The 15,929-nt window shown below is 49.0% G+C and overlaps 1 protein-coding gene across 3 annotated transcripts; it reads left to right on the forward strand.

Moving 5' to 3' along the window:
• The first annotated feature begins 5 nt into the window (after positions 1-5).
• Positions 6-14,758, forward strand: DNPEP (aspartyl aminopeptidase). 3 transcript variants are annotated; one of them, XM_024763208.1, is made up of 15 exons: positions 6-16; positions 622-715; positions 802-890; positions 986-1,099; positions 1,284-1,409; positions 1,627-1,757; positions 2,034-2,109; positions 2,222-2,329; positions 3,073-3,150; positions 4,125-4,208; positions 5,230-5,390; positions 5,786-5,825; positions 5,950-6,051; positions 8,971-9,138; positions 9,509-9,652. In XM_024763208.1, exons 1-15 carry the CDS (start codon positions 11-13, stop codon positions 9,557-9,559), a joined length of 1,428 nt encoding a protein of 475 aa, XP_024618976.1. In that variant the 5' UTR covers positions 6-10; the 3' UTR covers positions 9,560-9,652. The 3 variants fall into 3 exon arrangements, with proteins under 3 accessions (XP_024618976.1, XP_024618975.1, XP_024618977.1); XM_024763207.1 differs by lacking the exon at positions 9,509-9,652 and adding an exon at positions 13,842-14,758 and having other exon boundaries at positions 11-16; XM_024763209.1 differs by lacking the exons at positions 6-16; positions 9,509-9,652 and adding exons at positions 58-204; positions 13,842-14,758.
• Positions 14,759-15,929: the final 1,171 nt, after the last annotated feature.

Consider the following 15,929-nt stretch of genomic DNA (forward strand, 5'->3'; position numbering starts at 1 on the left):
GCCCAAGGCCATGCAGGTAGGTGGCCACCGCTCGCCCCGCACGAACTTCGATCGCAGACCCGGCCAGGCGCACGCTCGGGCCCAAGCTCGGAAGCGCGCTTGCTGACGTGGGGGTTCCGCCCGACCCTAAACGAAACCGAAAGTCCGGCCCCGGGTGACCTTACCTTCCTGGGGTTGTTAAAGGGTGGCCTGCGAGACACCGAGGTAGGGTGTTCCCTAGAGAACAGGGCTTTGGTTCCGGAATGGGATCGCGCGCTTGGTACAGGCCGGCCCAGAGTTAGGGGCCCGATTGCGAGCTCGGAGTTTGGGAACTGACCGGGGTTTCCAGCTGGTCGGGCCCTTGGGGCGGGACTTGGGGGGGCTGGGCTGAAGCTCGGATTCGGGGGCGCGCCGTCTGGGACGAGCTGGGCGGGGAGCGCAGCGCGGGTTGTGGTACTTTGGGGGTTGGTTGGTTGGTTGGCTGGAGGCCCGGCATCTGAGTCCCTCGGTGAGGAAAGGGGCGGAAGCAGAGGTCTGAGCCTTGGAGCGGTCACTTCGTGGGGATTGGCTGGGAGAGTTCCCGAAGCTTAGATAGATCAGAGGTCCTAGACCTCGTAGGAATCTGAGCGCCCCCTCCGCTAGGTGGCCATGAGCGGTAGGGCCCGCAAGGAGGCGGTGCAAGCAGCGGCCCGGGAACTTATCAAGTTCGTGAACCGGAGCCCCTCTCCTTTCCACGGTGAGTGACCAGGGCAGCCGAGGCAGGTGGGGGCCGGTGTGCCTCCTACCGGCTTCCATCGCTGTGAGAGGGTTCTTTCCCTACAGCTGTGGCCGAGTGCCGCAACCGCCTCCTCCAGGCTGGCTTCCATGAACTCAAGGAGGCGGAGAGCTGGGATATCAAGCCCGAGAGCAAGGTACCAGGGTGGGGTGGGAGAAGCAGGAACCTAGGCTGGGGCTCGAAGTCCTGCGCCAGCTGGCTGGCTAATCCAACTCAAAACCGCCACCCCAGTACTTCCTGACCAGGAACTCCTCTACCATCATCGCATTTGCTGTGGGTGGCCAGTATGTTCCTGGCAACGGTTTCAGCCTCATTGGGGCCCACACGGACAGCCCCTGCCTCCGGGTAAGGAACTGGGGCTGTGCTGGGGAGGGGAGGCATCAGGGGGTGAGCAGGGAGGAAGACTTGTCACCCCCTTCCTCCACACTTGGCGCCCTTCTCTGTCACTTAGCTTGTCAGTTGTCTGTCTCATCTCCAAATCGTGTCGGGTGGCCTTCGCTGAATTCTTATTCCCCATCGTCCCACCCAGGTGAAACGGCGGTCTCGCCGCAGCCAGGTGGGCTTCCAGCAGGTTGGTGTGGAGACCTATGGTGGTGGAATCTGGAGCACCTGGTTTGACCGTGACCTGACCTTGGCTGGACGTGTCATTGTCAAGGTGGGAACTGGGGTTGGATCTGGGAGGCTCTCAGCTTCAGCTGCCTGAAGATTAACTGTCACTTTCCTTCGGGGAACCTGTGGAGAGCACCCCGGGAAAGGGGGGTAGGGGCAGTCCAGGTCAGAGGACCACCTTGGTTAGTCTGGGTGAAGTGGGGGATTTAACCAGCCACAGTTGGGGGAGGGCACCCTGGGCTGACCCACCTGTTTGGCCACAGTGCCCTACCTCAGGCCGGCTGGAGCAGCGGCTGGTGCACGTGGACCAGCCCATTCTTCGCATCCCGCACCTGGCCATCCATCTGCAGCGAAATGTCAATGAGAACTTTGGGCCCAACGTGGAGATGCACTTGTGAGACTGGAGTGGAGGCTGTGGTGACTGGGAGGGGTAGGGTGTGGCACCAGGTGATGGAAGGGGCCCCGCTGGGACCTGGGAGACCACTACCTAACGGTGGCCACTGTCAGGCTCTACTCTTGGGACCCAGCTGATGTCCAAGGGCCCTCACAGCCCTGCCATGTGGGGAGAGAGCTGGGAATTGAAGGACCAGGGCAGTTCCCCATCAGGGTGTCCCGCCCTGCTGTGTCCTCCGGTCCTCCCCCCACACACCCCCTCCGTGTCTCCCCACAGGGTTCCCATTCTTGCTACAGCCGTCCAGGAGGAGCTGGAGAAGGGGACTCCTGAGCCAGGCCCTCTCAATGCTGTAGTAAGAGCCTCCTGCCCATGGGAAGGGGTGAGCAGGGGGGAAGAGACTGGCCCTCTGAGAAGGGGAGAGAGCGGGGAGCGGACCCTCCTCCCAGCATCCTTCTGCCCTGCAGGATGACCGGCACCACTCAGTGCTCATGTCCCTCCTCTGTGCCCATCTGGGGCTGAGCTCCGAGGACATCTTGGAGATGGAGCTGTGTCTTGCGGACACTCAGCCTGCGGTGAGGAGCAGCTGCAGGAACTCGTGGGTGGGGACCTCTGGGATCCCAGCATGTCCCCTCAAGCGCTCGTCACCTCTGCCAGTCCCCCAATTACTCTCACCCCTGTTTTCCCAGTAGACACCACCCCGCTCTGATTCCAGGGCAGTGGGTCTCAAAAAGGGCAGGTTTCCCACTTCAGACTTACCTACTTGACTGTGTAGAGTGAGGTTTGGGCATCAGCTTTCCACAGATTCCCCAGGAGTTTCTGCTACAGGGGTCCCTGTCCACTTTGACCTGTGCTGGTTCCAGACCTCTGAGGACAAGAGGCCTGGATGTGGCCCTCCTCTTCCTGGAGCCGGTCCTTGTGTCTCTCTCAGTTGCCGACAGTAGGAGATTGCTATGTCTTTGGACGCTCGGCCTTGTTGGAACATGCGCTGCTTCTGTTTCTCATCTGGTCTCCTCTGTTTATTTCCTTGGTTTTCCTTCTTCTTTTCTTGTTCAGTCCCTCCCTTTTCCTGTCCCACAGGAACTGGTCATGAACTATGGGCCTCCACCCTCCCATCCCTCAGCTCCAGCCCGGCGCTTCTCCATTCTCTGCTCAGCTCTGCACAGCGGGCTCCTAATGCTTGCTCTAGGCCAGGGGCTGGGAGAGGTTGCACAAGGAACCAAGGAGACTTGCTCGAGCACAGGCCCTTTGAGGCTGGGAGAAGAGGGTGAGTCCGGCGGAGGGGATGAAGGTCAGGATGACTGTCCTGTCTTTCTAGGTCCTGGGTGGTGCCTATGAGGAGTTCATCTTTGCCCCTCGGCTGGATAATCTGCACAGCTGCTTCTGTGCCCTGCAGGTGAGGAGCCGGGGCACCCCCAGGAGCACTGGGGCGGGGGGACCGCCTTGAGCCCTATGGGTCGTAGGAAGGCCTCTGGTGCGGGGTGGACCATGGGGAGGGGCCTAAACGCTGCAGTGTCAGCATCGCTCCTCTTGGCCCCATCCTTGCACTGGCCTGGGGCCAGGGGCTGAGGTAGGGGAAGGCACCACAGTGTCTTGTCCTAACCCTACTCCTGTTGCTTCTCCTTTAAGCTAATCTTTGCTTCATAGGAAAGGCTCTCGAATCCCATATGGCAATATCATCCTTCTATCTCTGCTCCCTGCTCGCCTTCCCCGCCAAGCCCTGGCTTAAGCCCATCCAGCCGTCTTTGAGCCTTTCGATCTCAGTGGTGTGGTCTCTCTTCCTCCTGGTCACCTTGATATTCCCTACCATCTTTCTACCCTGGTTACTGCCCTCTCTTTCTCACGTCTCATCCCTGTTCCTCCCTCTGTCCTTTTCATACTCACTCTCCTTTGTGCCCCATCCTGTTCCTGGAGACACACTTTGGGCTGTAATTGAGACCAGAGCCAGACGTGGGACCCATGTCCACTTGTGCAGCCAGCCAGCCAGCCAGTCGTGTCACCTTCATGGAGTCACAGTCTCCTCTTTGGACCTCAGTCTCTTCACTGAGGCCCATTAGTTTACGCGATCTGTGTGGTCCTTCTGACTTGCCAGGATTCTCAGCCCTTCCCCTCCGTCTTACACATCCTCCTGCCTTTGTGTGGGGGAGAACACTCAGAGAGGGGTTTCTCCATCCCATCGTAAAGGGCCCTGCATGTCTTCTCACCACGCAGCGCCCTGCGAGATGCAGGCCAGTGACAGGCTGAGCCTGCTTCACTCCAGCCATGACGGTGGGAAGCCGGCAGGCGAGTGTGAACCCCCGAGGTGCCGGTGGGCTGAGTTATGGAAGGAGGAGCGGGGAGGATGATTCTCTGGTTCTCTTCCCAAACCAGGCCTTGATCGATTCCTGCGCAGCCCCTGCCTCCCTGGCCGCGGATCCTCACGTGCGCATGATTGCGCTGTACGACAACGAAGAGGTACGTGAAGGGGTCTGGTCTCTCCTCTGGGGAGTCTTCTGTAGCCAGCCGTGTCCAGCAGCCGCGGCGAGCCAGGGCTACACTGGAGGCTGCGAAGACAGGTGGGATGCTGCCTGTGCTTCCTCAGTGCTCGGTGTCCCCTCTGGATCAGCACGTATCTGCTCTTAGCGTGACCACACCTCTCACGTCTCTCTGTGTGCCATATGGTGAGCTACTCAAGGACAGGGACTCTGCCCTTTCACCCTGGTGGCCCCAGGACTTAGCCCAGACTGGGTCCTCTCCTTGTGTGCTTGGGTTAGGGTGCAGGCTTAGACGCCATGGAAGAGCCCACACAGCCGCCCAGTTCTCTCCAGGTAACCACACAGGTCAGAGTTAGCAGTTCAGGACAGGTCTCTGCCACCCCAAACACATGGTGTCCATCTCAGGGTCCAGGGCGGCTGTCCAGCTTCTGCTACCGTGTCTGTACTGAGTTAGGAAGGAAGAAAAGGGCAAAGGGACAGTGTCCACCCGTCCTTTTAAGGGCATGACCCACAGGTGGCATTCATCACTGCCTGCTTTCCCTGGAACTTGGCATAGCCATGTTTAGCTGCAAGGGAAGCTGGGAATGTCATCTCTAGCTGGGTGGTCCGATGCTCAGCTACAGCTCGGGTGTTCTGTTATAGAAGGGGTCATGGACAGTTAGCAGCCTCTGTCACATGCATGAAAGAAGATTGACCAGTTAGGTGGGGCACCTGTGCTAAGCCCCAGATGTGAGGGTCAGGGCAGAAGGAAGGGAACCAAGAAGGGAAGTGGACTGGAAAGTGCTGTTTCTGCCCCGGAGATGGCCAAGGATCAGTTTGGCCTCAGCTCACCATCAGCTTTTTGGTGGCACAGGGTTGGGAAGGTGCTGCTAACAGCCCACATTCCCCACCCACTGATTCAGCGGGGTCCTGGGCCAGTCTGGGTAGTGGGCCCCTCTGCCTGGCCTCCAGCTCCAGCCCCCGAGCCCAGACCCCTAGAGCCAGGCCTCTGCTATCGCCAGGTGGGGTCGGAGAGCGCACAGGGTGCACAGTCACTGCTGACGGAGCTGGTGCTGCGGCGGATCTCGGCCTCGCCCCAGCACCTGACAGCCTTTGAGGAAGCCATCCCCAAGTCCTACATGATCAGCGCAGACATGGCCCACGCTGTGCACCCCAACTACCTGTGAGTCTCCCGTGCCAGGCACGCAGTCCTCACACAGCCGGAGACCCGAGCGTGACCTGCCTTCAGGCTCAGCCCTGGGCCTGGGCCTCTCCCCTTCCCCTTCCTCCTCGTTCTGCCAGGAGGTTCAGAGGGGACTTCATTCTGACTGCTCCAAGGCTCAGCTGGGTCAAAGTCATGGGTGCCTCACCAGTCCAAATAGGTTCTATCTGCAAATCTATCTCCATCTGTAGCTGGAGGCTGCCTGGAGCACTGTGTTTAGCGTGATTCTCAGGTCCTGCCGGGCTGGGTGGGAAAGAATGCTGTGATCCATTAGTGATGTCTGCTATGGGAGAGTGGTGGGTGTTGACAGGCCCAGCTCCTGTTTGCCATCCCCGTCCCTTCTCTGTCTCTTACAGGGACAAGCATGAGGAGAACCACCGGCCCTTATTCCACAAGGTGAGGGGCTCCTGCTTCTCCTTGGGGACTTGGAGGCCTGGCTGGTTCCGGGCCCTAATCTTGTTCCCTCTGGGCCTCTCACCCATCTCTGCCTCACTCTTGACCCTGGTTTTGCTCTCCCCAGGGCCCTGTGATCAAGGTGAACAGCAAGCAACGCTACGCCTCAAATGCGGTTTCAGAGGCCCTGATCCGAGAGGTGGCCAGCAGTGTCGGGGTGCCCCTGCAGGTGAGGGTGGGCCCTACCTGGGAAGAGGTGATGGAGGGAGTGGGGGGGGGCACAAGCAGATGTCTCCCCAATGAGGGAAGCCTTGTAGATAGTCTTTAGTGTGTGGGGGGGTGTCCCAGTAGAGTGAGGAGCATTGGGGTTTGGATATAGGCAGAGCTGGGATCAGTGCTGGTTCTGCCATGGTGCTGGTCTGTGACCTTGGGCTCATCTCCTAATACGCCTTGATTTCCAGTTTTCACACCTGTAGAATGGAATTCAAGGTACAGTGTGCTCATGCCACATAGTGGGTTAGTCCTGCCTCTTCCCTACCCAGCACCCCCAGCTCCTCTGTGTCTCTCTTACACACCCTGGCGGCTTCCATTAGAGAAGAAACCTGGAACTCATCGTCAATGGCACATCTAGTTGAAGAGAACAAGACAGGGAGATAAGCAATATATAATACACATGTTAGGATAATACATGTATCAGGGACTAGGGCTCAGGTGGTCCAGTGACAAACATAGCAGGCGGGTCCTGGTGCGTCAGGACTAGGACCCTGCAATGATCCCCAGCCTAGGGCTCTCTCTGCTGCACAGGGCCACGCCCCCCCTTGTAGAGCTGAGTCGTTCCATTCTCAGGAAGGCCTCTCTGAGGAGGTGACACTTGAGCTGAGACCTAAGTATTGAGAACAAGGCAGCTAGAAGTGAATAGCATCCCTGCCAGGGGGAACAAGGGCAGAAGCTCCCGGGGGCGCAGGAGTGAGCTTGGTCTACGAGGGGGAGCCAGAGCCAGAGTGGTGGAGCCAGGGTGAGAGCAGCAGGGAGACGGGGGAGAAGCCTGCCCAGGCCAGTCATGCAGGGCCTTCTAGGCTGTGGAAGGGTATTTGGATTTTCTTCTAAGGCAGTAGGAAGATGTTAGGGGATTTTTCTTTAATGGCTTACAGCAGAAGCAGGACATGTATACTTTAGAAAATATAAATGGAAATGAGAAAATAAAACAATCCCCAGAGATTTGTGTATATTCTTCTAGATTTTTTTCTATGTATATACTTAACACACATTTTTTAAAAAATGAAATCATTTTAGATATATATCTTTTGCTTTATTTTTCACTCAGTATTCTCCACCTTTCCATTTCAGTGAATTTTTGTTTCAGTAAATATATATCTCATTTAATGTACAGATCATTTTCAATTCTCCCCAGTTTTCCCCAAAACTTTCTTTACAGTTGTTTGTCCCACTTTAGTTTCCAGTTCAGGACCACAAGTTATATCTGGTTGCTAATCTAGCACAGCTGCACTGCCTCCTTTTTCTTTTTCTCTTTTTCTTTAAGTAACATTGACTTGTTGAAGAAACCAGGCTGGTCATCCCTTATAATTTCCTTCCTGGATTTGCTTCCTCTTGGCGTCATTGAGCTTGTGCCTCTAGCCCCTGTATCTCCTATAATCTAGAATTCATATCTAAAGGGTCGGTGGATTCAAGTTAAACATTTTTGTCCAGAAGACATTGTGACTGGTGTGTTCTTCCTGTTGTGTCATCCACATATTATCTGGGTGATTCACCCTTAGCGATAATAAGATTGATCACCGGATTTGGGGGGGGTGCCCTCAAAATCCCTCCACCATCTGGAGGTTTTCCTCTTTTGATTGGATAGTAAACCTGTGCAAGTGATGAGTTCCCCATCAACCAGAAAGGTGTCTGGTTTTAACACCAATTGATAATATTTGCCTAAATCCATAATTTCATTAGAGTTTACTGAAAAATTCCCCCCCCCATTCTTTTATTCCTTTTACATTTATTAGCTGTCATTCTTCTGTGAAGTAGAACTTTCCCCCATCAGGAGGGCCATTTGGTTATGGTGAAGTATGGTTCCTCCTGGAAAGACAGGACAAATGTTATTCTTTCCCTTAAATAACCACTTTTCAAGGTGAGGTGTTTTAATGCCTGCCTCAAATGCTGGCAAACACGAGGATTTTTTCTTTTCTTTTCCTTTTTTGATGATCATTATGTAGAATCATAGATTTTCAGTGGTTCAGTCTCGTGGGTTCAGTGTGAACCTGGTCTACTGTAATCCTGTTATTTCATGCTCCAATTGTCATGACTTTGACCAGTGGGAGCCCTTTCAACATAACTCCTGTGGCCTTTGTCATGACTCTGGGAAGTTGTCTTGCTTTCTGGCACAGTAGGAAATCGCAGGCTCATCTTGTTCATTTCTCTCCCCAGACTCGGTAGCTTTTGATGGACACTGATGCTAGAGACCGAAGTCTGGCACCATGAGTGTTCATTGTTATTGGGGGCGGGGAAATGCTTTGGAGCCATTTCTATGGACATGGCTAGGAAAAAATATATGTATTTTAAAAAACGTGAGTTAATACCGTGATTCTCGTTTTTTAAGAAAGAATAGTTATTACTCTATTTGGTTTTGTGATTCTCTTTTCCCTTATGTGGAAAATCTTGACGTCTAACGTCATATTATGATTTTCTTATTTACTTTTTTACCAGAATACAAATAAAATAGTTTTAAAATGCCAATAGCCATATTTTTAAAACCACTAAGATTATTGAGTGATTTTTCTTTGTGTGTGGGTAGGGAGGGGTGCACGTGAAGGAACAAGGTGACATACAGGATACACATATTTTTTAAATCCCTCTGCCCACCATGTGGGGAATGGATTACATGGGAGGCAATGGGATGGTAGCTGGACTAGGGTGGTGGTAATGCAGATGCAGAGAATGGGACCAATTCAGAATCTACTGTCCTTTGGGCCTGCCGTTTAGCGTTGGCTTTGTGATTTTGTGCTGGTCACATTCACCCTCCGAGGTGGTCGAAGTGGACGATGTACCAGACCCCTTGCAGCCCTGCAGTTCTAAGGCGACTTCCTCCTGGGCCTTAATAAACACACACCTCATGTTGCTCACGAACCTCTCCTCCTCTCCCCAGGATCTCATGGTCCGGAATGACTCTCCCTGCGGAACCACCATTGGACCTATCTTAGCTTCTCGACTGGGGCTGCGGGTGCTGGATTTAGGCAGCCCCCAACTGGCCATGCACTCCATCCGGGAGACAGCCTGTACCACAGGAGTACTCCAGACCCTCACTCTCTTCAAGGTGACTCCCACCCCACCCGTCACCGTAGCAACTGGGCTCCTTCCCCATCTAGTGCCTGGATTGGTTGCTGGGGCAACATCACCGTCACTGAGTGGCTGGCCTACGTCATGGGGCTGGTTGTCTTGGTGCTACCATGTAGGAAAAGAAGGGTCCCCATTCTTCTCAAGGCACAGGGGCCCTGATCAGCCCCCAGAGGATAATGAAATGTCAGAGAGGGGATCAGGGATGGGAAGCCTGGGGCAGTTGTCAAGTGTGCATGAGGCAGCTATGCCTTCCTCTCTAGCTGGGGCCATGTTGGTGGGCGGTGAGCAGTGGGGCACCCCCATCTGGTCTCCACTAATCTCAAATTCCATGTTACCTTCTATTTTAGGGCTTCTTTGAGCTTTTCCCTTCTCTGAGCCGTAACCTCCTAGTGGATTGAGGCCTCTTGGAAAGACTTCTCTTGCACTTGAGACGGGAAGTTCTCAGCTGAGCTGAAGCTAGATTATTAAAGTGGATTTTCCACTCAAACTCATTCTGTTGTGCTTCTTTGGAGATTGGAGGCGTGGGCGTTCAGCTGGCTTAAACCTCTGGAACCAGAACAGACCGGGCAGCTGGGGTACAGGTAGAGGAGCCTGCAAATCCTGGGAGCTGATGGAGGCCTGATTTCAAATCTCTTTTCTCTTTTTTAAGCTCATGCCTGAGTGGGTGGAGATGGTAGGTTCACTATGGGAAGGTCACTTCTGCCATCCCCAGTCCTTCCCATCCCAGAGTAGTTCAGGAGCCCAGCTCAGCCCTCTGAGGTCTGGGTGCTCAACATTAGATGCCCCCAGAGCCTCCCTGGGCAGCCCAGGCTGTTTCCCTCCCCCAGTCCCTCCCCATCTTTCCCAGGCACTGCCAAAAGAAGGACACAGTCCGGGCTTCAGCATCGCCCTGCATCATCCACTTCACTTAGCAGCCACTGGTGTTACTTATGTTAACAACTACCAAGAAACAATTATCACTGAAAAAAATCAAAATAGGAAAAGTCAATGGATAGTATTAATTGATTCCTTCACTCTCTTCCTGGACATTACAAGAAACTTAGCACGCTTTAACCAGGTTATCTCTCCTGAGTTTTGTGCTGTTGTGGTCATACAGTTTAATCATATATATTTTAAATCCCACAAGCAATATTATTGTTTTATGCATCATATTGTTTTTAAAAACTTAAATGGTCGTATTTATATAAAAATTAATTTTCATATTGGTATCCAAAAATTTGGAAAGACACCAGTTAGCACAATTTTTTTTTTTTACAGTACGCGGGCCTCTCACTGCTGTGGCCTCTCCCGTTGCGGAGCACAGGCTCTGGACACGCAGGCTCAGCGGCCATGGCCCACGGGCCCAGCCGCTCCGCGGCATGTGGGATCCTCCCGGACCGGGTCACGAACCCCTGTCCCTTGCATCGGCAGGCGGACTCTCAACCACTGTGCCACCAGGGAAGCCCTGTTTGAACATTCTTATAGTAAAAATGTGGGAACAAATTTTTAAAATTCAATCCAAAAGAAGGAGAAATGAGAAAAAAAAGAAGAGGTGAAGCAATTGAAATCACTTAAGGTCGTAGACTGAAACTCAAATATCTCTAGTTATAACATTAATAAGTGGACTAATTATATCTCAAAGTTGTTACTTAAAAAATAAGTGGACTATTTTAGTTAAAATGCAAAGATTGTCAGACTCGATTAAAAAAAAACTATAGCTGTTTACAAGAGACACACCTAAAACAAAAGGATACAGAAGGTTGACAAAACATTGCTATAGATTTGTCTGTTTTTGCATTCCACAAATTTCACATATGGAACCATATATACTCTTTTTTGGTCCAGATTCTCGGATTCCTTTTTTTTTTTTTTTTCAACTTGTCTGGCTTCTTTTGATCAACATAGTGTTTTTGAGATTTATCTATGTGCTTGCATGTGGAAGTAGTTTTTTTTTTTTCATTTTATTGCTGAATATTATTCCTTTATATACCATGGTTTCCTTATCCATTCTCTTCCTGATGGTATTTGGGTTGCTTCCACTGTTTGGCTATGATGAAGAAAGCTCTTATGCACATTCTTATATATTTGTGGACAAATACTCATTACTCTTGGATATATACCTAGGAATAGAATTGGTGGGTTATAGGGTAGATGCATGCTTGTTTTTATGAGAAAGTGCCAAACAATTTTACAAAGTGGCTATGCCATTTTACACACCCACCAGAAATGTATGAGAGTTCCAGCTGCTCTACACCCTCACCAACACTTGGTATTGTCAGTCTCTTTAATTTTAGCCATTCTGTTGGGTGTGTAGTGGTAACTCATTGTGTTTTTTTTTAACATCTTTATTGGAGTATAATTGCTTTACAATTTTGTGTTAGTTTCTGCTGTATAACAAAGTGAATCAGTTATATGTAAACATATATCCCCATGTCCCCTGCCTCTTGCATCTCCCTCCCACCCTCCCTATCCCACCCCTCTAGGTGGTCACAAAGCACCTAGCTGATCTCCCTGTGCTATGCAGCTGCTTCCCACTAGCTATCTATTTTACATTTGGTAGTGTATATATGTCAGTACTACTCTTTCACACCGTCCCAGCTTACCCTTCCCCCTCCACATGTCCTCAAGTCCATCCTCTACGTCTGCGTCTTTATTCCTGTCCTGCCCCTAGGTTCTTCAGAACCATTTTTTAAAAATATTCGATATATATGTGTTAGCATGCAGTATTTGTTTTTCTCTTTCTGACTTACTTCACTCTGTATGACAGACTCTAGGTCCATCCATCTCACTACAAATAATTTTGTTTCTTTTTATGGCCGAGTAATATTCCATTGTATACATGTGCCACATCTTCTTTATCCATTCATCTGTCGATGGACGCTTAGGTTGCTTCCATGTCCTGGCTATCGTAAATAGTGCTGCAATGAACATTGTGGTACATGTGTCTTTTTGAGTTATGGTTTTCTCAGGGTATATGCCCAGTAGTGGGATTGCTGGGTCATAGCGTAGTTCTATTTTTAGTTTTTTAAGGAAACTCCATACTGTTCTCCATAGTGACTGTATCCATTTACATTCCCACCAACAGTGCAAGAGAGTTCCCTTTTCTCCACACCCTCTCAGCATTTACTGTTTGTAGATTTTTTGATGATGGCCATTCTGACCAGTGTGAGGTGAGAAGACTATTCATTGGATTTTAATTTGCATTTTTGTGATAAGTAATATTGAGCCCTTTTTCATGAGCTTATTGGCCATTTGGATGTCCTCCTGTGAAGTTGCTATTCAAATATTTTGCCAATTTACGTTGAATTGTTTATCCTATTCTTACTGATCCATATATTGAATATACATGCACACACTCAGAACTTATATTCTGAATGTCTGTGTATGTACATATATATTCAGAATCCAAGTCCTTTGTTAGGTTTGTGCATCACAGATGTTGTCCCCCAGTGTGTAGCTAGTAAAGGCTATTGATTTTTAAAACATTTTTCAACTTTATTGAGGTATAATTTACATACAAGAAACTGCACCCATTTAAAGTATACAATTCTATGAATTTTCACAGATATGTACACCTGAGAAACCATGTCTACAATCAAGGTACATCCCACCCCTCTAGGTGGTCACAAAGCACCTAGCTGATCTCCCTGTGCTATGCAGCTGCTTCCCACTAGCTATCTATTTTACATTTGGTAGTGTATATATGTCAGTACTACTCTTTCACACCGTCCCAGCTTACCCTTCCCCCTCCACATGTCCTCAAGTCCATCCTCTACGTCTGCGTCTTTATTCCTGTCCTGCCCCTAGGTTCTTCAGAACCATTTTTTAAAAATATTCGATATATATGTGTTAGCATGCAGTATTTGTTTTTCTCTTTCTGACTTACTTCACTCTGTATGACAGACTCTAGGTCCATCCATCTCACTACAAATAATTTTGTTTCTTTTTATGGCCGAGTAATATTCCATTGTATACATGTGCCACATCTTCTTTATCCATTCATCTGTCGATGGACGCTTAGGTTGCTTCCATGTCCTGGCTATCGTAAATAGTGCTGCAATGAACATTGTGGTACATGTGTCTTTTTGAGTTATGGTTTTCTCAGGGTATATGCCCAGTAGTGGGATTGCTGGGTCATAGCGTAGTTCTATTTTTAGTTTTTTAAGGAAACTCCATACTGTTCTCCATAGTGACTGTATCCATTTACATTCCCACCAACAGTGCAAGAGAGTTCCCTTTTCTCCACACCCTCTCAGCATTTACTGTTTGTAGATTTTTTGATGATGGCCATTCTGACCAGTGTGAGGTGAGAAGACTATTCATTGGATTTTAATTTGCATTTTTGTGATAAGTAATATTGAGCCCTTTTTCATGAGCTTATTGGCCATTTGGATGTCCTCCTGTGAAGTTGCTATTCAAATATTTTGCCAATTTACGTTGAATTGTTTATCCTATTCTTACTGATCCATATATTGAATATACATGCACACACTCAGAACTTATATTCTGAATGTCTGTGTATGTACATATATATTCAGAATCCAAGTCCTTTGTTAGGTTTGTGCATCACAGATGTTGTCCCCCAGTGTGTAGCTAGTAAAGGCTATTGATTTTTAAAACATTTTTCAACTTTATTGAGGTATAATTTACATACAAGAAACTGCACCCATTTAAAGTATACAATTCTATGAATTTTCACAGATATGTACACCTGAGAAACCATGTCTACAATCAAGGTACAGAACATTTCCATCACCCCCCAAAAGTTTCCTTGTACTCCCTGTGCAATCAATCAATCTCTCCACCCCTGGGCTCCAGGCAACCAGGGACCTGCTTTCTGTCACCATAGATTAGTTTGCATTTTTTGGAATTTTATGTAAATGGAATCATGCAGTATGTGCTTTTTGTGTCTGGTACATAATCATCTGATTGTTTCTTCTTAGACCTATTAACATAGAGAATTGTGCTGATGATTTTTCGTAATATCAAGCCATACTTCTATTCCCAGAACGAGTCCCATTTGGTCACTTCATATTATTTTTTAATGGGTCATTAATTGTGTTTGACAACATTTCACTTTATTTGGGATTTTGGCGTGTATATTCATAAATAAGATTGATTTGCAGGGTTTGTTGGTGTGTTATCAGGTTTAGGTATTAATGTGACTCTTGCTTCATAAAAATAATTTGTAAGTTTTCCTGGTTTTATTAATTTATTTATGTATGCTTTGAACAATTTAAATAGCACTAGGATTATCTGACTTTTGAAAATTTGTAGATTTCCTCTGCAAAACCATATGGACTTGATGCTGCTTTGTGGAGAAGTTCTTTCATAACTTTCTCTTTTTGTTGTGTGGAAATTGGTGTACTTAAGCTTTCTACCTCTAATGGCATCAATTTTTGTAAATTTTATGTTTTTAGAAATTAGTCATGTTATCTCAGTGTTCACATTTATTTGCACAGTTCTCTAAAGCAGTCCGTTATTATTCATTGTCCCCCACTGGTTAATAAGTTCTCCCTATAATTTCTCTCTCCTCTCTCTCTCCCCGCTCCCTATTTTTTCTCCCTTTTTTCTTTCTCTTTTTCTTCCTCCTCCTCCTCCTTTTCCTTCTCTTTTTTTTTTGCGGTATGCGGGCCTCTCACTGTTGTGGCCTCTCCCGTTGTGGAGCGTGGGCTCAGCGGCCATGGCTCACGGGCCCAGCCGCTCCGTGGCATGTGGGATCTTCCCGGACCGGGGCACAAACCCGTGTCCCCTGCATCAGCAGGCGGACTCTCACCCACTGCGCCACCAGGGAAGCCCTTACTTCTCTTTCTTGTGTTTGTTCTTTCTCCTTTTTTCTCTTAAGTTAGCTAGTAGTTTGCCAACATGGTGGATTTTTTTCGAAGTACCTGCAGTTGTATATATTTGTTAGTGCTAAGTGTGTTGGTGATAAAGCGCACATGCTGTTGTATCATAATTACCAAGCCTCTCCCTGGCTGAGGAAGGCAGTGGTGAGCAGGCAGGGTTGACGGGAGGGGAGGGAAGGCTGCTTCGGAACGGAGCTCCCTAGTGTTGATGTGGATATAATGGGATTTCAGAACAGCAGAGACCAGGTGGTAGCACTTTACCACCAAAGTCTGTAGTATTTTCTGTCTCCTAATTACGCTGTAAGCATGAGTAATGAGTTTTTTAAAAAAATATTTGTTTATTTAGGCTGTGCCAGGTCTTAGTTGAGGCATGTGGGATCTTCTTGTGGCACACAGGATCCTTTTTTTTTTTTAGTTGCAGCACGCATACTATTAGTTGTGGCACGCATATGCATGTGCGATCTAGTTCCCCAACCAGGGATCGAACCCAGGTCCCCTGCATTGGGTGCACAGAGTCTTACCCACTGGACCACCAGGGAAGTCCCAGTAATTAGTATTTTTAGTTCCTTCTTTCTCCTGTTGAACTGCATGATTTTTGGAGGATGCACAGAGAGATTTGGAACTAGGCAGCTGCTGATATCCTATGGGGACTGCAACTATTACTTGTAATAATAAACTGTTGAATTAAACAGAGGACATTTGGAACCCTAGGACAGGACATTAAAAAATAAAATAAAATAGAACAGAATAAAATAAAATATTGAAGGTTTTTATAGAAGACACTGCGGGTAACCCACCTGTGTCTCTCACTTTTCCCACTTCAGTGTACTTGGTCGCACTTCCAACTGCCAATATCAGCACCTCTTTGCCCGCAGGCTTTCTCTTGCCGCTTGACTAGTTTTCCACTCACACAGCCGTTGGAAATGCTAGGGAACGGATGCTC

Source organism: Neophocaena asiaeorientalis, unplaced genomic scaffold, assembly GCF_003031525.2.
Source record: "Neophocaena asiaeorientalis asiaeorientalis breed wild unplaced genomic scaffold, Neophocaena_asiaeorientalis_V1.1 scaffold86, whole genome shotgun sequence".
In the NCBI taxonomy this organism is placed as follows: Eukaryota; Metazoa; Chordata; class Mammalia; order Artiodactyla; family Phocoenidae; genus Neophocaena; species Neophocaena asiaeorientalis.

What these genes read in the sequence shown, in the direction of transcription:
- DNPEP (XM_024763207.1), top strand. An exon ending in CAGGCCCTCTCAATGCTGTA is followed by an intron (nt 2,110 to 2,221) that starts GTAAGAGCCTCC and finishes TCTGCCCTGCAG; the next exon opens with GATGACCGGCACCACTCAGT. An exon ending in TTGCGGACACTCAGCCTGCG is followed by an intron (nt 2,330 to 3,072) that starts GTGAGGAGCAGC and finishes CTGTCTTTCTAG; the next exon opens with GTCCTGGGTGGTGCCTATGA.